Genomic DNA, 23,169 nt, shown 5'->3' with positions numbered 1-23,169 from the left:
CATCCGTTTGGGTTATATGACATTGACTTATTAAACCAACCGTTCTTTCACCGATACGGAAATTATATGAAAGACATATTGATATATCGATCATGATTTGAAGATGAGTTAATAGAAAAGAAGAGTAAAATCAATGGTGCTCTTCATCCCCCAGAAATACAAAAACACGTCTTGTCATCGTTTTGGGGAGTCAGCGGTGAGAAGTGCATATAAGCCACCCACAACAATATTGAAGCAATTATTCTTTTACCCAACTCAACGCAATATTAACGAACTATTACACCATCTCACAGTCAGAGACCTTGGACGACATATGGCATCATGCTAAAAATATGTTTGTATACAAATCAGTAACTGTTTCAATTCCTACAGCAAACAAAATACTGTCGGTATGAAACGTCAACACATGTTATCAAGTTATATAATACAACCAAATTTTAACCCCCAAACGCATTTCGCTTATTCATTACCTTCTGAAATTGACCTTCATCTTTGAACCTGTTGGCTAGACGCAACACGTGTCGGAAGTCCCTAAGTGTGTGACGCTGCGAGGAGTCCAGGTGAGACCTTACCCCGTGGAATTAACGTTGGTTCAAAGACTAGTCAATTAGTCCTTCTTTTTGAGGCAATCCTTGCGTCCAGTGTATGTATATTTAATAGTTTATCGTCTGTCGATAAAGGCAAAAGCTTGCCCAACAGACCAGCCTATACGCCCTTTTACCATTGTACGTAAAGAAAGCCGGGATCTCTTTATTGAAGTGGTGGTGTATTTGTGTACACCCGGTGTGATTTGATAATGTATTTGTACACGCTGCGGGAAAGAAGTGGTATTAGGCGTGAATATTAACTGAGTATTCACTACGTGAAGTACCTACAGGCGACACATTCATGTCCAGAATCATGACTTCTGTCTCAGTTATAATTGCATCAGAAATAACTTCACGAACAGGAATCATCTCCATGTGAAAGATTCATGAGAAGAAGTCCAAATGGCATGTCTTAAGATTTGTTTAGGCAAGAAATAACTGTTAGAGCGAAATGGACTTCATTGAAACCCCGTTAACTCAAAGTCATTGAATCTCTGGAAAATGTATCGAGTTGTCCGCAGTTCGAGACAAGCGAAGCGAAGATATTTCGCTTTAAGGATTCCGATAGGACCATAATGTTGCCTCGTTATAGGTGAAAAATCGAGTTATGAAGAAATTGAAAGTTAACGAAGTTTCACAAACACTTTTGCAATGTTTGTTAGAAATGCACCCCTCTTATGTAATATTCGTGTTGTTGATGTCCCTTTCTACTTGATAACGCGTCTAAAAGAATTAACCTACTTACACAATATTTTTTGACACTTGGCACTGAGGGCCAAGCGTGTTGATGTTAGGCTTTCCAATTAGTATCATATATGACTTAATCCACACACAATATGTAGCACAAACTATCATGAGTTCGTACATCCATTCAACAAAAACATCAAAACACAGTTAAGCCAGTTGCCCGTAGCCAGTCTGCATCTTTGTGTCTGGGATCCTTGCAATATACTTATTTATGAGTACAGCTCCACTGGATGTCTTAAGGTGTCTGCTGATATGTTATTTTGCTCACTGTGCAACGCCAGCTGTTATTTATCGGTGGGCCATGTTTTATATCAATCCCTCCGATATGGAGCGATGCGGCCGGGAATCACACACTTAGAGTGAAAGTGTCAAAGATACTCTGTCTTATACCAAAAGATTTTACGATACGATGCTCACTGCTTCTGGCAACTTTAATTAAGCTTCGAATGCAATGGCATCACTAAATAGTTGTCTTGTTGTGTGACCTCGTGGAACTCACAATGAATGAAAAGTTGCATCAATTTGAACACTAACATGCACGTATAGAAATGAAGACTAACATACACGCGTTAGAATCAACACTAACATACACGCGTGGAAATGAACACTAACATACACGTATGGAAATGAACACTAACATCCACGTATGGAAATGAAGACTTACGTACTCGTGTGAAAATGAACAATAACATACACGCGTTGAAATGAACACTAACATACACGCGTTGAAATGAACACTAACATACACGCTTGGTAATGAACACCAACATACACGCTTGGAAATGAACACTAATCACGTATGGAAATGAACACTAACATACACGCATTGAAATGAACACTAACATACACGCATTGAAATGAATACTAACATACACGTATGGAAATGAACACTAACATACACGCATGGAAATGAACACTAACATACACGCTTGGAAATGAATACTAACATACACGTATGGAAATGAACACTAACATACACGTATGGAAATGAACACTAACATACACGCATTGAAATGAATACTAACATACACGTATGGAAATGAACACTAACATACACGCTTGGAAATGAAGACTAACATACACGTATGGAAATGAACACTAACATACACGCATTGAAATGAACACTAACATACACGCATTGAAATGAACACTCACATACACGCTTGGTAATGAACACTAACATACACGCATTGAAATGAACACTAACATACCCGCATTGAAATGAGTACTAACATACACGCATTGAAATGAACACTAACATATACGCATTGAAATGAATACTAACATACACGCATGGAAATGAACACTAACATACACGCATGGAAATGAACACTAACATACACGCTTGGAAATGAACACTAACATACACGCATGGAAATAAACACTAACATACACGCATTGAAATGAATACTAACATACACGCATTGAAATGAATACTAACATACACGTATGGAAATGAACGCTAACATATACGCATTGAAATGAATACTAACATGAATACTAACATACACGCATGGAAATGAACACTAACATACACGCATGGAAATGAACACTAACATACACGCTTGGAAATGAACACTAACATACACGCATGGAAATAAACACTAACATACACGTATGGAAATGAATACTAACATACACGCATTGAAATGAATACTAACATACACGTATGGAAATGAACACTAACATACACGCATTGAAATGAACACTAACATACACGCATTCAAATGAATACTAACATACACGTATGGAAATGAACACTAACATATACGCATTCAAATGAATACTAACATACACGCATGGAAATAAACACTAACATACACGCATGGAAATGAACACTAACATACACGCATTGAAATGAACACTAACATACACGCATTGAAATGAATACTAACATACACGCTTGGAAATGAACACTAACATACACGCATTGAAATGAATACTAACATACACGCATTGAAATGAACACTAACATACACGCATGGAAATGAACACTAACATACACGCTTGGAAATGAACACTAGCATACACGTATGGAAATGAACACTAACATACACGCTTGGAAATGAACACTAACATACACGCATTGAAATAAACACTAACATACACGCATGGAAATAAACACTAACATATACGCATTGAAATGAATACTAACATACACGCATGGAAATAAACACTAACATACACGCATGGAAATGAATACTTACATACACGCATGGAAATGAACACTAACATACACGCTTGGAAATGAACACTAACACACACGCATTGAAATAAACACTAACATACACGCATTGAAATAAACACTAACATACACGCATGGAAATGAATACTAACATACACGTATGGAAACAAACACTGATTAACATACACGTATGGAAATAAACACAAACATACACGTATGGAAATAAACACTAACATACACGCATTGAAATGAAAAACACTAACATACGCGTATGGAAATGAATACTAACATACATGCGTGGAAATGAAAAACACTAACATGCTTGCATGAAAATGAACTCTATCATACGCGTATGGAAATGAACGCTAACACACACACACACGTAGGACAATACATTATCTTCAAAGGGAAGTCTTATCGACATATGATACACGTATCTAAGTGTTTGATATGAGTAACACTCACTTGCACACACACTGAATGGCTTACAAGAGCGCCTGGCGCTAAAGGGTGTACATTGGTTGTGCTTGACACCGCTTTTAATTGTATTTTGTGAAATCACGGCGTGTCTACTTGATCTGGGAGGAAATCAGGAAGTTTTCGAAGGTTACCATTTTGGTGAAACCAACGTGTATTGATACGGTTCTGACAAACATGGAAACAAAACAAAGGTGAAACTGCTTGCGCAACAAAAAGGCAAATATGGTTTTCGTTTTTCTGATAGGTCAGTGTATTAGAAGTTTTTCTTAATAGTGAATTTGTGATGATTTAACTGAATGCTTGAGTATGGTGTATTCCGAGTTATTTATACATCTAATCATATGCTGTGAAGGCCTGCCTTATGAATCTACCTCGAGGAATAGTGACTTCATAATGTGTCAGTGAGTGGCCGCGTGGAGTACATATTCACTGCACCATCTCATTTCAATAACAAATGAGGTAGCCTTGTACCGCCTCCGTGGTCTAGCGGTAGAGCGTCCGCCCAGAGAGCGGAAGGTCCGGGGTTTGATCCCCGGCCGCGCCATACCAAAGACGTTAAAAGATGGTACCTGTTGTTACCCTGTCTAGCGCTCGGCATTAAGGGGCTAAAACAAGGACTGGTCGGCTCGAAGTCAGTATACTGTGTCTGAGTGGGGTATTCATGTTAAACTGCGGCATGGTATCTCAGTGAGCTAGCACTATAAAACAGCATCAGTCCGGACTACTACAACAGCCACATGTGCATGCACACCGTTATGTAAGTGCAATAATCTTGGACGCGACGTTAAACCTAATTTCACCTCACCTAACCTTGTTTAACGAAGAGTTAGCTCGTCAAAACGAAAACCCAGGCTCGATTCATACCCAAAGTGAAACCCGTGTTTGGTGTTTCCCGCAATGATATTGCCGGAACATGGCAAGCGGTGTAAAATCCTCCCCACTCCTCCCCACTGACACTAAATGAATACGAGAGAATACATTGTACCTGCAAACACGACGTAACTGCTCCCATATTGAGTCTAACCTCTTCACTACATCGGGAAGAACAAATAACGTCCTACAGTCATCTCGACAAACGTTGTAAATCTTCTTTTGAGATTCGTTACTCTATTTCGTTTCCATGGCATCTAACTACAGACGTTATAAGGGAATACAGAGAGGCGAAGAATGGGGATTTCGATTCATGTGCCAGAATATCAAATGTTCCTCAAGCATTGTGTGATCTCTCTATAGGTCTTCACGCCCAGACTGAACGCTCAAGTGGAAGACAAATCAATGTTGTTTGTGAGCAATACAATAAATCAGTATGTTTGGCAAATTACCCACGCCTCTGTAATGATAAAGCTAACACCTTAGAAGTTGAGAGACAGCTTTTTCGATCACGAAAGCAAGACATAATTATTTGACGGGTTCCCATTGATGATGTAGAGCCGTTATCGATCGCCCACAATACTGATGACATAATGGAATTGCACAGGGAACAAATGTGGAGTATTCGATTGTTCTTTCTACCTGATTCATTGCCTTAGAGAAAAGCTCACCCTATTGTAAAACGTATCCAATCAGGCAGCTAAACGAGAGATGTCCGTCATTATTTATTCATACGTTCTGCTAACATGTCGCAGATCCTGGCAGGTGGATATTTGATAAATGACAAATTATTACACGATTTGTCCAAATTAATCAAAATAATCTTGTGAAGCAATATGAGTTTTCTGTCGACTTGACCCGTGAGATGTGACAGCTGTTCTTGGTTCTGTGCTGTCTTGCTAACAACTGCACGAACGGGGATACCACAGATAATGTTATTGCCTTCATAAGTATTAGCAACAGTAGGACTTGGACGAATCAAAGGAGAATTTTAGTTGTGTGTTCATTAATTTTATGGGCTAAACATTTGTTCAGCTGATCGAGTTGTTTATCTCAGTATTAAGCACGTGTTGCATGATGACTTGTTGATAAGGTAATCATAATGATAAGGTAATGCTATTATATTTGTAAAATACTATAATAGTAATTTGAATTTCTGTTTGCCCGCTTTGCCACTGAAATTGTTTACAGTTTAATGAGTGCGGAGTCATTCCACTTGCATTGTATTCTTCTGTAATATGCATACTAAATACTGCTTTTAATTGAAATGGTGTAGTTATACAACAGAAGAAAATCTTAAACTCTCCATCTTGACAATGACAACTCCAAATATGTTTTACTTGACCGTTATTGTTCACGTTTTGAGCTCAATAAGGAATAATTGGTCATGTTAGAGAAATATATATGAACCTTTGTACATTTTTAAAAACCACGAAGGGATGTAGCATTTGCACATATGATAACATTGCATTGCTACTGTATCCAGAACATATTACGATACAATGGGTATATTGCTGTCTATTTATAGCTATGTTTTTCCTCATAATTGTTTTGTGTGGTGTAAGTTTGGATCAGGTTTGGATCAAGTTGTGTCCGTTTAGTGTGTCAGTGACAAATTTGTAATATATAATATGCACCTACGCAAACACAACACCACTGATAAGGTTTATGTACGGTATATGTGACCTCAAAGAACATAGTTTGGTAAGACAGAGATCCCGGGACTGCACCGGGTAATAAAGACGTTGCATGGTTCTTGTCAATGGTAATTACTGCTTGACAAGTATGCAGGTACACCCAATACAGTGCATTACTGTGTAGGGTAAACATTGCTTATATGGTGTTGAGATAATGCTTCATTTCCAACAAGTGTGCCTGCAAGCTGACGAGATATTGATTATAATCATGCCTCATCACAAATACCCTTTGTAGAATCGAGCATCAGACAGTAACCTTTCAGAACAAAGGTTCCCCTCAGTAATTAAGTTTGCATTATATCCATAGCAGTGTATGATTCAAAGCACGACCTCAGAGCTTCTGCTAGGAGTTGGTAATCTACCCAATTTCACAATCCATTTCCCCGTATCACTTACTTCCAATGCACAGTCCTCCAGCCATTTGCCAACCAACTGTCTCGTCTTTAATGGCCCAGTAACGCAGCAGTTTTACCATCTTAACACACAATTAACTTAATTGGGTAGTTATTGACTACATGTTATCACCAAGGCCTCCAAGGTAATCCCGGAGGACCTTCAGTATAAACCACCAAGTGAGTTCTCAAGCAGAAGAATAAATCTCTCCCAATCAGTCCATGCTTCAAAAAAAGTGCAATAATTGGACCTCTACCTATACCATCTTCCACACTGCAGATATGGAGTCTCCATGTCGTGTTAGTTGGTAGAAGTATGTTGATAACACTATCATCTGCCATTGCGTAGTTTAAAGAATATAAACACCTGTTCTAGAATTGTTAAAAGCTAAAAATATAATTTAGACCCTATCCTCAGATTAGTACCCACCAACAAAACCGTAGCTTCCACCATAACGTCTTCATCTTCCTACCCACAGTGTTAGGGATATGATGGTAAACAATGACGGTTGTAGTCATGAAGTACAGACCTGTTAATGCCAGAAGAGTAAGTTAAACAACGTTACATCTCAGTTAGCGTCTCTGGTATAATTGCCACAATATGCACATCAAAGAGGATTATAATGATGAACTCCTATAAACCAAATAGGATGAGCATGACATATATATCAACGTTTGTTTATGTTTTCAACAACATTCTGAAAGAAAAGGGCAACTGTTGCGTACCAAATGAGTCTCATCTCAATGGGGTAATAAAAGTCACGTATATCAATGCGATGTACTTGTGTAGCTGGCTCAAAGCATCCCCAGTGCGATAAGATGGTGCACGTCTTAGCCCAAGACTTGGAGAATTGGAGGCTTGTGGATTGAGAAATGTTATGTTTTCTAACGAACACGACATTAACTGTCTCCTTCATACCACCAATTCCCCATCTTCTGTTCTTAATGCGAGCAATTGCTCGTTACCCATGATGCAATATACTTAGTCTCGTACGTATATCTCGGTTGAGGTGCAGTACATACTAGATAAGATAATCTAACTGTCTTATATGTGTCATTGTCCGAGCAACAGAAGTAACAGACATACGTACTTGGATCACGTGCTGACACATGTACTTATGTTATAGGGGACACGGGTGGCCCAGTCGTCTAAGGCGCCGCGATTCGCTGTGCAGAGTTGCGTCCCTTGGGCACGCCAGAAACCTATGATTGTGGGTTCGAATCCCAATTCGCCCCAATTATGTTTCTAGGTTTGTCAGCACCATACCCGTGCTCGTGGGTTTCACCGAAGTGGTAAACCTGCATCACTTCGGGCTTTCCTACAACATTAAGCTGACACGCCGTGATATAACTGGAATACTTTTAAAAGCGGCGAAAAACCCAACTCACTCACTCACTCACTTATGTTATAATGTGTCTACCAGTTGCACGTCAGCTATCTTTAAAACATTTCAGAATCAATACATTTTGGTTTTCGTTTTCTCATGAACACTGCTGTGACTGGTTTATGATTCTTGTGGCTAACATGATCGCACATTATTGATGGGTGGTATGCTGAAAATAACTAACCTCTAATGCATTTGGAAGTACTAAGTATATCTGAAGGATGAGAGCTAATGATGTTGCATCGTAATGAAGTCGAGTATCATGCATGTCCTGTTGGAGTTGCAGGTGGAGATGTACCGCTCCAACATCCATTGCAAAAAAGATACTCAAACTGACTCTACTGGTGCATGGTAACACAAACAGCTGACACATCCATATCAGCCCCACGCCCACCCAAAACCTATCCACCCACCACCACACCCATCGGTCCTTTACTGTCAATATCATGTCTACAAAGTTGAAACGTGTGTGCACTGTAAAGATCACAGCCGATCTACAGTTACCTTCCATGTGTGTTATGCAATGTAATCAATGTTATCCCAAACTCCCTTCCTTGGATGATACGTCCAAGAGCATGGTATTTAAACAAAGGAGACCCGATGTTTCCCTCCCGCTATCCCCACCCAATCTGCCGATCTCTGTGTGAACAGCAAAGATCCACGTAATGCCAACATGACGGCTGTTGATAGCTCGCAGCGAGACAGGGAAGATCCACACTCGCGTTTGTTTTCATATCCAACGAAAATTACCCTGGATGTTTGAGGTGAAGAATAGGTCGTTTTACCTACCACTCTATATTTGTTGACTCTGCCAACCATTGCTTATTGTCTCAGCCAATGTGATGATTTATATAGAAAGGGTTCAAGCCCCGGGGAATGCTTGATTTTGTTTGTAAGGGTTTAACGCAGGGTTACATTGACAGTTAACTTTATCATGTATCATTTCGTTACTGTAACGAAGTGCAGGTGAACTTTACAAATAACATGCTCTTTGAACAAAATATTACTGTAGCTGCTGGATGACGGCTGTGATGAGTATGGCTCTGGTCGATGCGATCTACTAATTCCTACTATTGGTCCCTTTGTCCGTGTAAATAGAATGAATGGTTATTATGAATACATATCAGCAGATAGTCCAACTCTTTGATCCTGAAGCATGTTCTTGTAGATTTCTCGATATTGGGTCATTAACTATTCAATTACCCAAGAAAATTGTCTCTGAAAACTAGGTCACGGTTCATCAGCGCCTTATGGATCTGGAATTGTACACGTAAAACCATGTGATGTTATGGATTAGCCAATGAAAGGTCTGAAATGTAATGTCGGACAGAGACTACCGGCTGCGATTTGTGACGGCCGATACACAACTGACACCCTTGAACTAAGTACTAAATTCCAATGGACAGTGGTATTGCAGCTTGACCACTCGACCCCTACACATTATTAACGCCAGCACAGAGCGCTCACAACCCGACGTGGCAGACAGCAAGAAAACACCCATTATTCCTCATCCGATTGTCATGGATGCCAATCTCGTAGAATCACACGGGATCTGGTTCGTACTGAAAGACAAAATGGGAAAAAGCGTCGAGGCGAAACATTTGTAGAAACGAACAGAATCAAGGATGTTGATCCAAATTGATGTTCTCTTAGGTGATAAAGGGTTAATTACGATAATTATGTTAAGGTTGACAGTCTTCGACTTGGGTCACTTCCCATCTTGCTGCGATCAAATTTATTGATAAACTGAGAAATACCCATATATTCCTACAGTGACAAGAGTCGATTCAAATTACCTGCCACAAAAGCTGATTCCCAAATGATTACAAGGCGGGAATCCTCTCAGGTTCAGCAATAATCCTTAACTGATTGATAGCAAATACTCTTAATGAAACAAAAATAATTAGAATCGTAATTAATTATTGATGGTGTTGACATGTTCACGCCAAAGGTGCGTAAGTTGGTTTATTATTGATATCCGACATGTATCCCCTGGTGGCTTTAGTGTAAATGACGGTATGGATTATTCCGTTGTGTTAACCGACCAGAGCGTAATAAACGTTCTTTATCACCTACTTGAGAGTCGGATATGTGAACATTTGTTTGCAAGCTGTTAGACAAAACACCAGGGGAATCGTACATCATTTATTGTGAAGTGTTTCTCTTTTATTGGTTACTATGCACATTTGTTGAAAATCACGGGCTAGGAACCATATGACAAATAACCATTATTATTGTGTCCTTATGGACAATTGCTGGCCCTTAAATGATATTCATTACTTCGTACCTGTCCATGTAATGATACGAGAGTGCAATTTCTTTTTTAACAATAACGCAGTGCATTTAAATTTCTATCATCGGGGATTTTTAATTCTAAAAACTCTAATCTTTTTTCATAACAAAATGTCTACAGTTATAAGCTCTTGGTCTAAACTGTTGAAATAAAGATTTTACAAATATTTAAATCTGACATTACAATAGAAATGCACTGGATGCCCATGCTATTCCAAACTCAATTCACAGACCCGGCTGTTCTCATTCACAAAACTAAATCGGCAAGTCGATTGCTACAAATTCTATTTAGACATTATTGAAATGTTCCAGAAGTGGCTTAGTAGGGATTTTCTCCAGCTCAAACAATCAGCCCTTGCACAGCATGGGTGTTATAATGGTCAGTGACTCATTGGGTGACCCAGCCGAGCTTCAAGTCGACTACACCCCAGCGTTTTAGATCATTAAGAGATGTTTTGTTGTGGGATTGGTCTAAGACGGCCCAGCAGACAGACAGAGGCTTCAGATGTGCAAGAATATTAGTCTTTACGTGTTGATAGCGAGCCACTGGGATGTTGTGGTTGATGGGAATCTCGTCATAACATACAATTTACTACCAATTTAGCGTCGATGGTTTTTAATATTCGACGTACATGACCTGTGAAAGTTGAAACCATTTGGAATTATATGATCTGTTAGGTATAATTGGGTGAATGGGATTTTACAAAGAAATGTTAAAGTGTCTATTAAAGGTTATACTCCTCGGAATAGTTACCGGTGAAGCTATAATAGAACTAATGTGTTTAATTAAGGATTATAACATTGCTAGTTTGAAGTCAGGAAGTTTGCTGGATCTCAGTTATGTTTGGTTAAGCACCATTGGTTTAGAACAACGCAAATGTTATACATCACGATGAGGATGAGGTTAGGAGGACATGCAATGTAATACTGATTTGGCACAGCGGATATTTAATGTTTCATGTGAAACCTGAGTAGCAGCACGCTGGGAAATTGGTTTTCATTATTTCCATAACAAACTCAAATCTGGTGACATTTGCTTTCAATTCTCTGTTTATTTATGGTCATATATTCGTGCAGTTAAGTTTAACATTCCATTAATATTCCAAGTCAATATATAGGCAATTCGTCATGTATTGTATTTAATGAATGAGTCTAGAATTACCACTGACAGGCTTAAAAGACCAAGTCACAAAACCCAAGGATAGTGCAAACGATACAGCCAGCATGTGACTGTACACTGCCTTAGGATCCAATCTCTTAATGATGAAGTAAAACTGCTCTTGTTATGATTTGTGATGGAAACATACATTTAATAGTCCTATAGATTCTTTATCGACAGAATGCGTTCATGTTATTGGTTCTTAAATATTCCACGAGCAAAGTAATTTCACTCTGTTTGTGGTCTGATGTCTGATATAATAGCTAGATAGCATCTGTCTCAGAGAAGGCTCAGAGAATGATCTTGAAAGGTGCAAAGGTAAAGCACTGCTACTATCGTAAAGTCATATTTTATCTGACTGTCAACTAAAGTATGTATGTGTAGGTTGGCCTAGTAACTGCAATAAATGCATGTTACAGGCTCCAGTTACTAATATCAACACGGACTAAAGAGAAGGCGATGAATGTAATGCATTGGTCCAGTCCGGGTTAAGGGAACAAAATTGTCCCGGAATAATCTTGGAAAAAATTGATTATGCTTCAGACCGTTAAAAGAAAAAGAAATTGTTGCCACCATCTGGTTTTGTATCTGGAGTTAAAGAATATCTGATCTCCGGACAAAATCTCGTTCACTGGTCAAACCGACGTTAATCCAACCAATACTCACTCACTTCTATGAATGATTGAAGTGATAACCTTATTTTGGAAGAAGACATTCCCTTTAGATTAGGAAAAAATGAAGCATTATCCCTCCTCACCCTTACAACCTGAGTCCCCCAAAATGAAAGTAAAAACTGCACATGATGGACACTACATTTCGTGTCTGTACAGGCTGTGTGTGATATTGCGGGAGCTACGGCGATTTGAGGCCTTTTGGCCTTGTTAAGTGCAGTTGAGATATCTTTTTATGTATCCCTGCGAAAGGGATTCTAATTCTGGAGACATCTACGTTATTCCTCTAAAATACCGAGATTGCACTGTTTGAGTCAGCCTTGGTGATTCCAGATAATGTTAGGCCACACCACCATATCAGAAACATAGTATTTTTCTGCATGATATTATCATACCTTTTTCCATACTTTATGTAGCCGACATTCGTCCATGAAGTATCTGTATAACCAACGTTCCGGTCACACTTTGGCTGACGTGTAAAGAAAATGACGTTAGTCATTGCTTTATGTTACCGGGATGAATATAGTTTCATAACTCGTCTATGATTGGGCCATGCCCTCGCGTTAAGCCCCTCTCCGGAAAGAACTCGGACTCAATTCTATTTGATCATGTTTGAAATCGATGTTAGGATGTTTTTATAGGTTCCCTTCAGCTGCAGATTCCGTTCAGCGATCCATTACGTGTTGACATGATATTCTCACTCCGTCCCCTCTCTTCCTGAACCTTGAAAGCATGCAATATAACAGATTGACATTATAAATACTGATGTAAGGGAACATGTGTTGCCCATAACGCCCAAACCATGTATATCAAAACAGGATATGCCAATCACATAAAAATGTTCGAAACCATTTGCTTCCGGATGACACTTTTTGGGTAATAAAATATATGTTACGTTGCCAAGTTTGTGAGTGAACAATCTATAACAACTAAATCAAATGATCAAATTTCATAGGCAGAATGATTGAGTGTTAAAACTTTAAACAAAATCTAAAACAATTAGTTACAAGCTAGCTTGTCATCATAACCAGCAAATATATTCTTCTGAGTAGTATTCATGTATGTGTCTGTATACCAGTCAAACAGCATTGTTGAGTGAACGATGATACAATTTGGATCCCGGTTATTGATCATTTCGGCCATTTAAAGTATCTGAAAGTCCAAAGTGTTAGTCCATACATGATTTCCACTTTTGAAAAGCCATCAGGATCTGGGTGAGCCGAGAGTCGAACCCATGACAAGCGGATCCTGTTTCAGTTCATTGTACTTGTTTATCGTTTATTGTTTCTTGCGAGAGGTGGCATGTTGAATCCCGCATATGTTTCATAGCAATTTCACACACGTTTATTCGTTATTCCTGAAATTCGTTTGATTTTATAAAAATAGTTTTACTTAATCGTTTAGTTTTCGGACATGTTTTTCTTGACATCAAATGTTCCCATTGACGGTATTCATTCTGCCAATAATCGCTTTTTGAGTAGAATCTAATTACAGGCAAAAATCAATAGTCTTAGATGAAATAGGCATACGTTTCTTTCAAAATGCTTTATTGTATCAATTGATGTGTGATTTAAATGTCACATTCTTTTCATATTCTCCTAATCTGTTCTTTAAATAATATCTTCAATTTGTTCAATTTCAGTTGTCAAAGCGCTCTCTTCTTGCCCCTCATTCTACGTTAACTGATATCCATTTGCCGCAGTGTTTTTCTCAATATTGGAATGTTTTGGTAGGGTGACTTTGTGTCATAGATTTCAAAGTTATCAATCAACTGTTGACAGCTCGCGATCATCACCAGTATCGTCATAACTTTTTGGAAAATGGTGATTTTTACTTGTCTCTTGGTTAGTTTGTCACATCACGCCTGACTCACGGCGAGGATATGAAAGCGTCTGTACCAAAGCTAGGCATCCTTCTGTGTTCACAGGGACTGTAATAGAAGATCAATAGACTATAAGATACCTTGTGTTGGCCAGCCGTTGCTTTCTTGTCACTTTTGCAAATCTATATTCTAGAGTTACCTCCCATGTGTTATAGTCCCATGACATGCCAAAAGGCCAGTGATATGCAACAGCTTTCATTGATGTTTCGATTTATACTACAATATGTCAGGAATATATCAACAAATTATTATATAATCCTTCAAATTGCATAACTATGGTTTACGCCGTTTTTAACAACATTACAGTTAAAACTCGCGGGAATGTAAAGAAAAGATTGATGTCATGACTGTTTGTCAGTGATCCATTCATATAATTTTCATCTCTATGTTCCTATAATTCCCTATGGAATCTCTTTCGGCATGTATTGGAGACGGGTTATTTTCTGGCGTTGACGTGTTAAATTGATACATTGTACGACAATGTGCGTAATAAGACAACCTTAACAAATTGGTCGCCAACTGACCCTTATTTGTTTTTAACTTGATATTCATCAAATATAATGAAATAAAGTTTTCTTTCTGAAGTTGAGTGAGAACATACTTCTATCTGTATTAGGCCCTTGCCATTGAGAGGTCCAAACTTTAATAAAACGTCAATAAATCAAATTAACTTTTGTATACATTAATCATAGATTGGTTGTTCATGAACATAGAAAATACTGTTATCCGAATAACAACTTATATTACTAAATATGTCGCTGAATATTTTGTCTCATATCTCTTCAAAGTTGTGGTCATATAGTATGTTAAATGACCATTCGATACATTAAGGCGTTATGATGCATTTAAACTGTGATTGTAGATGAAGCATGCTATTCGTAAAGTAATTGTCTAAAATTGGTGAGCACCTAAGGAAAATGTTCCTCTCTTACAAGAACCTGTATAGATCCACAAGAAAAATGTTCCTCTCTTACAAGAACCGATATGGATCCACAAGGAAAATGTTCCTCTCTTACAAAAACCTGTAGAGATCCACAAGGAAAAATTTTCCTCCCTTAAAAGAACCTGTATAGATCCACAAGGAAAATGTTCCTCTCTTACAAGAACCTGTATAGATCCACAAGGAAAATGTTCCTCTCTTACAAGAACCTGTATAGATCCACCAGGAAAATGTTCCTCTCTTACAAGAACCTGTATAGATCCACAAGGAAAATGCTCCTCTCTTACAAAAACCTGTATAGATCCAAATAGTAAACATTGAATGAGTACACGGTCCACGTCATTAAGATGCCATGACACACTATCAAAGTAACTACGCATTGTGACAACGCTATCCTTAGTATTAGTCGACTTTTAATTCACGTCTTTGTATGACATTTAGAAGTGACACACGTTAGAAAAAGGTGCCGACTATATGGCGGCGGTCTGTAAATAATCGAGTCTGGACCAGACAACCCAGTGATTGACATCGTGAGCATCGATCTACGGGATTGACATACGATGACATACATCAACCAAGTCAGCGAGCCTGACCATCCAATCCCGTTAGTCTCATAAGCATGGGTTGCTCAGAACCAATTATAACCCGGATATTCACGGGAACGTCGATTTTCAGTATTGGTGGGGCACTGGGGACCTTTTCTTCCCATGAATACACACCGGGTTCTTGTAACGACTGCCTGAATATGATACCTGCTTGATTTATTGATAATGTATTTTTAAGACAGCCTGCGATGGGAATCTGCAAGTTGTCCCGAACTTACTTAGATCCAGTTCTGGTGTCTTCACCGGATATGCACGCTGCGCATGCATTGTTAAAGATGGGTTAAATTGTCTTCCTTACCTATTAAAGTATATTGTCTATTGCGGTTAATCATTGACTCCGTTGTCTTGGACCGAGAGCGGTTCGATGCGTTCTGGCAAATGATCAGCACGTCACTTGCTACTATCGTCACCATTCACCCATCCCCTACCGGAGGCGTGATCCCAAAGTGATTTACTGACAGGCGTTAGTAACGGGAGGCGTTCTCTACATGTTGGTGTCTGTAGGGGCTCTGTAACATTGTCAATAATTCACACGTGGGCGATCATACAAACCTAACACAAAGTATCTGAATATACTGTAAGTGTAATCTCCATTGTGAGAACTTGACAATGACCAGTCTGGACTGTTTGATTGGAATAGTACTATTAGGTTTTGCTGAAAGGCGACCTTTCACGACTAAAATCCTTCATTGGATATGCTTATCATGCATGTGTTTGTGACGAGTGCCATCAGTGGGGCAGGATTGGCACACAGTTTCACGAAAACCTGGTATCATCACTATTGATATTGCTTCATAAATACATTCTCATGATATAGTCGGAATCGTACAATGGAGTCCGCTTTCATCAGAGATTTCTTATGATTATGGAAAGTGTTTTGACGCTGTTAGTAATATGCCAAGGCATGTATATTTTCAATATGTTTGAGTTATTGATCTGTTAAATTTTGCATTAAGCATGTCGTTTTGCGTTGGATTGTGAGTTCGAATTTTACGAAGAATCGACAAATGTTTCACACATATACTAAGTGGCCGTGGAATGACACAGTTTATCATCCACATGGATCTTAACAAAATTGTTTCTTTCAATTCCTCCACACATTATTTCTACATCCTTTGTTTCGTTTTAACTTCAGTTGGCGTTTTTCGGTTCCGGAATTTAAGGAACTTCCCAATTATTGTTTTCTCACGCAAACATCGAAACAGCTGAGGCAGGAGAAAAAACGTACACTGGTCCCTTGACATTTGTCATATTGTTATTACTAGGCCCCTGCTCTGCTAATTACGTGCTACACTCAAGTACGATCTTTAAATTTATGTAGTACGCAAAAATTTCAAATAGAATTTAAGTATTATGTATATGCAGTTTGAGCGGTTTCCAAGCATAGTGCGAACTGTAGCCACTCTGCTGAAGCAGATCGAAATTCATGGAATATTTTTTTACCAAAATAAATAACGTCGGAGAGTAAGGTTATTGTAAATTCTAATTCTAAATGACAGTTATTCGTGAATATTTGAAAGCTGTGCTTCAACTTACGTTGTAAGCAAAACACGTCTTCAGGTATTTATGTTATATCATAAGCAAGCAGTTTGGGGTCGAATTATGACCCAGAGTTAATTATCTTCTTGTTGTTATATGTATGCTTGATAAATATATCCACAAATGCCCCTCGTAGTTTGAAACAACACTGACAGGTTGCCACGTGAAGACGGTGTTTCGCTGCAGGCAGAACTCGGCGAGTTAATCAACTTTGCCATACCGTTAATCACTGACAGTCGTGTTAATTAACACTCACATTGAGGAGCATGAGGAAAACCTGACTACACAGAGCACCACGGGATATCATTGTCTTCTGTACAGCATTCCATGAATAGTTAAAACGTGTACATTGCCAATTTTGCTGTTTGTGCTGTTAATGGTGGTGCCAATATTAATTTATGCTTTAATATTTTGATAAAATATGCGTTTGCTAAATAATTATAATAATTAGTGCATGTTTGTATGATGTGAGGGGCTGGCATTATTATAGGTGGCGGGGATTGGTCTTAGAACTGTATCATATTTTGCCCCCTCTTTCGCGGTCATTTTGTCATGACTCCCACTCACCCAGTCACCCCCCTCCCATAATAAATGACCAGTCCCTGAACAGTGAACATGATTGAATATTTCGTCATCCTTTCCAGCATTTCCTTGTGATCAGCAACCCTATAGATATACATGTTGTTGTATCCATTTCGAATATGAATAACTTTGTATACACGATCAAAGATGACCTAGACTTTCATCGTCTAATGGACTGAATGTACATCTAATGCCAACATTGTTCTTTGCTCTGCTGGTGTTGGTAAATATGTTAGATAGACACTGTGGGAGGTGACATGTAAGAGTTTTACATTTCAAATATTACCAATCTGCTAATAACAGCACCACTCTGTTTGTGTGTATCGTGTGCCGCCGCCAAGCACTTAATACCCGAGTTCGGAAAGACGCGGACGTGGGAGAAGACAACCACTACAAAGGCCTGCGATTGGTCCGCACCGTAGTCGTCAATTAGTGGCTTCAGCAAGCTTGAGTGCTTCCCAATTTCAATAGCCGATATTTATGATTGATGCTGCACAAAAGTCGATTGGGATTTGAAATGTAGACTCAAAGTCATCACACTGTGTGCAGTGTCAAATTATTGATGAATCAGACATAGTCAAAGGTCATTGCGAGAAATTGCTCGTTCTGTTTCGAGTGGCGGCGTTTGTCTTGCGTCATGCTGTTATACCGAGCAAGCGTTGTTAGACATGATTCCCCTGTGCAAAGTTGCCCCTTTGATAATTGACATGGCTTTATGATTGAAAACCAAATATAAACAACTGACGCAATTTCGTGCTTAATGCGACTAAGGTTAATGTACTGTTCATTCTTTGAAATCGCCTTGTTTATACACTTGCACTTTCCAATAATTGACAGTTCTGTGGTATAGTGACAAGGACATTTTATCATTCTATGTCCTTGTCTTTCTTATAACATAACGATACTGGGTGGTAAAATAAGAAGTGCTATCGATGACTGACGATTAAATGTCTAGAGTCGTTTATCTTCCATAGCCAACATTCTGCATGAATAATTGATACCAATTTCACACCGGTTTTGTTTCGGGGTAAATGATTCAAACACGAAGGGCACAGACAGACAAGCCTACGTCTAGACTAATTGGAAAAAATAGCTTAAACCCTTCTTCAATAAAAGGCTTACCTAACAACAACATGCCCCGTACTTATAGGAAGGCCCTGTTATCTCGCTAATTGTTACTTATAACCCACCTTATAAGCTTCACTATTTATCTTTTCAGCTTTGTGTGAACTCGAGCCGCAGTTTAACTCTACACCAGAACACTTGAGGATAAAGCAGGGATCTCGGGCCATTCTACCTTGTTCTGTGGTGTACATAGGAGGTCATCAGGTAACATTCAATCCCAGAACAGTTTGAGGGTCTTGCATGTTGTTCAAAGAACAACGAGAGAATGGTTCTAATGGCCATAAGCATGCATGTTTGTCTGCTATTTGGGCCATTTTTGCACCATTTAGATTTAATAATGATAGTTATGAAATTATCATAGGACTTTCGATTAATTCATCATATACATCATGTTATACCATTCATTTTGTTACATCGCTGGTCTAGATGTGTTTCTAAACTGTGCATGCTGTGAGGACAATATGTTGCCACATGATATTAAAACAAGTAATGATCATTGCAAATCTGGTGACACCAGTACCAAGGGTGATGCCATTATCCGAACAGTGGGCATTCATGGAAATATTATGACAAAAATATTTGTAAAATATGATGGACTAACTCAGACCTTCGGTTCAATCTTTGAAAATGTCCTTATAAATCACACAAAACGACGTTATTTCATTCACCCATGTCGGTTAGTTATATACATCATAATAACGTCATATTATCTCGAACAGATGAGTATTTATTCATAGAGTAACTATGGTTAAAATGTTCTATAATGTACAAGACCTCTGCCTTGAAATAATTAGTTGTTTGCTTATTTGTCTCTCGCTTATGGTATAATGCGCGTCCATGTTTATTGTGGTTAAATGTTCAAAATAATACGTACCCACAACCGTGAACGGCTTAACGATCAAGCAACCCTAATAGAAACAGACAGACTGAAAGGAAAATTTTATTGTAGTTTTGTTTGTTAGTTTGTTTTTTTGACGCCACACTCAGCAATATTCCAGCTATATGACGGCGGTCTGTAAATAATCGAGTCGGGAACAGACAATTCAGTGATTGACATCATGAGCATCGATCCACTCAATTGGGATCGATGACATGCATCAACCACGTCGATCCTGTTTGTCGCATCTTACGACAAGCATAGTCGCCTTTTACCACAAACATTGGTTGCTGAAGACCTATTGTAACCCGGATCTTTATGTTGCTTTTATTGTAGTAAAGGCCAAAGACCCTAAGTACATAAAGTCTTCAAGACATTATTGTTTAGACTTATATACATTTGAATTCGGTCCTCACGCATTTTGTAAACATAAATTTGAAATTTGGCATAAGTTACAATTAATTCTCACAGAGAAGCAATGCCCTGATACATGTCACACGTTTGTTGAAGGAGTTGGTCCATTTTGTCAATATAAACAACACAGTTATACAGAATATGATGTAATTTATACTCAGGTACCTTACATCTTTTACATAAATCTTCTTCATTTATAATCTCAGTAATAACACTACACACTTTCTGGATACCTAAGGTATTTCATCCACTTCTACATTTAGTGATAATTCTTCTGTAAGCATATGATTCTACCTTAAGTCAGTAGTATTCACAACCCAAAGTAACTTGAAGGTACTATACATGGCTATGTATTACTATGTAGCATGGAAATAATTTATGAAACAACCAGCAACCCCATGCACCGCCACCCACATTATTTGAACATAAGACCCCATCACACAATGTCCGAAACCACAAAACATTCTTAAGCGATTGTACTTTCAACTGGAAATAATCAACAGCACATCCCCCAGGTGTATGCAAATAGAATTCCAAAACGGTTTTAAACCTCTGAGAGGCCCACAGTACAATGACCCCCAATTCTTTACAGCGTGTGAGAGAAAGGTAAAAGAAAGGTTTTTTTAGATCATTGTAATATGAATCTCAATTATTGGTTTTGTCTTGAGGGTATGCTGATTTTGTTAAAAAGAAAAGAAAACATTTTGGAAAAGTGTGCATTTGACAAGCCAAATTAATAATGTTAACTAACCTTTCCGAGACGCTTTCATTAAGTGGTGTTTTATATCTCACCGGACGCAAACTTGCCACCAGTCTTAATTTCTCTCTCGACATGTCGCTAATTGCGTTTCTATTTTGCCCTTTTCATATCGATCCTTGTGCTAACAAAACCAAACTTTGGCTAATTTAATGTGTGACACAAACGCAACTGTGATAATTACTTTAGTTAGTTTTCCCTTTATCGATATTCGGTTTGTCCATTATTTTATTGTAATATTAGATATTTGATATTTTAATTTGATTATTTTCCCAGCCTGGGAAGTATTTGTGCAGCTGAAGTTTGTCATGTTGCATCTGGGTAGCCTTATTGTAACGACTTTGGGCATCTAAAGCCTTGGCCGCATCTGCTCTACTGTTCTTGTCTGAACATGTTGTTTATGGTTTTCGAAACATAAAATAAATGATTTTATTAAGTCATGTAACTATTTGATACACAAGTCAAGATATAATTCTAATGTAACATTCCCAAACGAACATGATATATCATTTATTACTCAGAATTGACAGAATTTATACAAATTTGATATTTTGTACAAATAACGACCATTTCATTACTTGACTGGCAATGATTTAATATAATATCAGTTATGATAATCCTTTACCACATGTTACGATCATGGTTTGAGAAACGAGTAACGGTCATCATTTAACGAACAAGTAATAGTTTTGAATTAACAATGAGTGATGGTCAAGATTGATAATGCACGTGAATAATGTATATTACACATATGTTTAAGGATAAGAATACAGGTATGTCAAGTGTCAAGAATTGGTACTGTTATAAAAATAATGATCGAGGAAATTGCATAAGTAACGGTCGAGAATGAGTACATAATATAAAACGCGAACGCCAGATAATAACCAGTCTCGAGTATCCTCGGAAACATTTTCACTGGGTACAAAAGGCGAAATAAGTAACGGTCGAGTATCGGTATATATGTAATATCCAAGTATTAAACTATAAATAATAGTCAAGTATCAGGATACAAGTAACGGTCGAGTATCGGTATATATGTAATAGCCAAGTATTAGACTATAAATAATAGTCAAGTATCACGATATAAGTAACAGTCGAGTATTAGTATATATGTAAAGCAAAGTATTAGAATATAATGGTGGTCAAGTATCAGGCTATAAGTAACGGTCGAGCAAAACATACAATATAAAGTGTCAACGCCAGAGCATTACCTTCCTCGTATACGAGGAAACAGATTACGCTCTGCTTAAAAGGCAAAGTAGCGGAGAAAATCAGCGATGAAACCAGGTGTTCGCGAAAAGATTAAGCGCACCCTGCCCTACTGGTGGCAGTAGTTAGTACATGAGTGATGGGTCTCTGACTGGAATTATAACAATACAACCTACAACCTTCAGTATTTCACACGTGTATGTGACCATGCAGACCAACATGTTCGTATCGCTTGAACCCATCCCATGGTCATTCGTTATATTATATGGGAACGTTGGTCACATATATATTTATATATCAGTATTGTTTCCACCGACCGCTCACTGGCTGCATACTGTATTCCCAAGTTATGCCTATATTATTTCACCCCTATTGCTAATGGAATGTACGATTAATTCATCACAAGACGTTTATGTCAGTGAATGTGTTTTGCACCGACATGGCAAATAGATTGCGAGTACTTTTTGCTGAATGTGTTTCCACCTCATGTAACTTCTTATAGCTTGCATACTTCCTTCCTTCGAATACCTTTGTAACTATATTACTTGCCGCCTCTGGTAGCACGGGGCTGCGCTCGGGACGCCTTATATACGTATACTGCTACGTGTCACGGTGTCATCGGAGGACATCAGTGCTATGATCTCAACATGATCAAAATTTTGATCTTCATTGATATTCGACATATTAGGCTTGATGTTGACACGTGGTCCTAGGTGAAGTTAAGCAACGTCGACGCGGAGATTCCATGGATGATTGACCGCATTCAGCATCTTG

General features: G+C 38.3%; 1 protein-coding gene across 1 annotated transcript in view; it reads left to right on the top strand.

Annotated features, from left to right (window-relative positions):
- The window catches only part of LOC139471662 (lachesin-like), a 69,441-nt gene that overhangs the window by 30,495 nt on the left and 15,777 nt on the right, over positions 1–23,169 (top strand). Inside the window, exon 2 of the mRNA XM_071254097.1 lies at positions 19,233–19,342. Coding sequence (XP_071110198.1) covers positions 19,233–19,342 — 110 coding nt within the window. The remainder of the gene's footprint in view (positions 1–19,232; positions 19,343–23,169) is intronic.

The sequence above is a fragment of the Haliotis cracherodii genome, unplaced genomic scaffold, assembly GCF_022045235.1.
Source record: "Haliotis cracherodii isolate W230 unplaced genomic scaffold, xgHalCrac1.p SCAF_1, whole genome shotgun sequence".
Classification (NCBI taxonomy): Eukaryota; Metazoa; Mollusca; class Gastropoda; order Lepetellida; family Haliotidae; genus Haliotis; species Haliotis cracherodii.
Note: the sequence above shows the minus strand (reverse complement) of the source record. Positions and strands in the feature narration are given on the sequence as shown.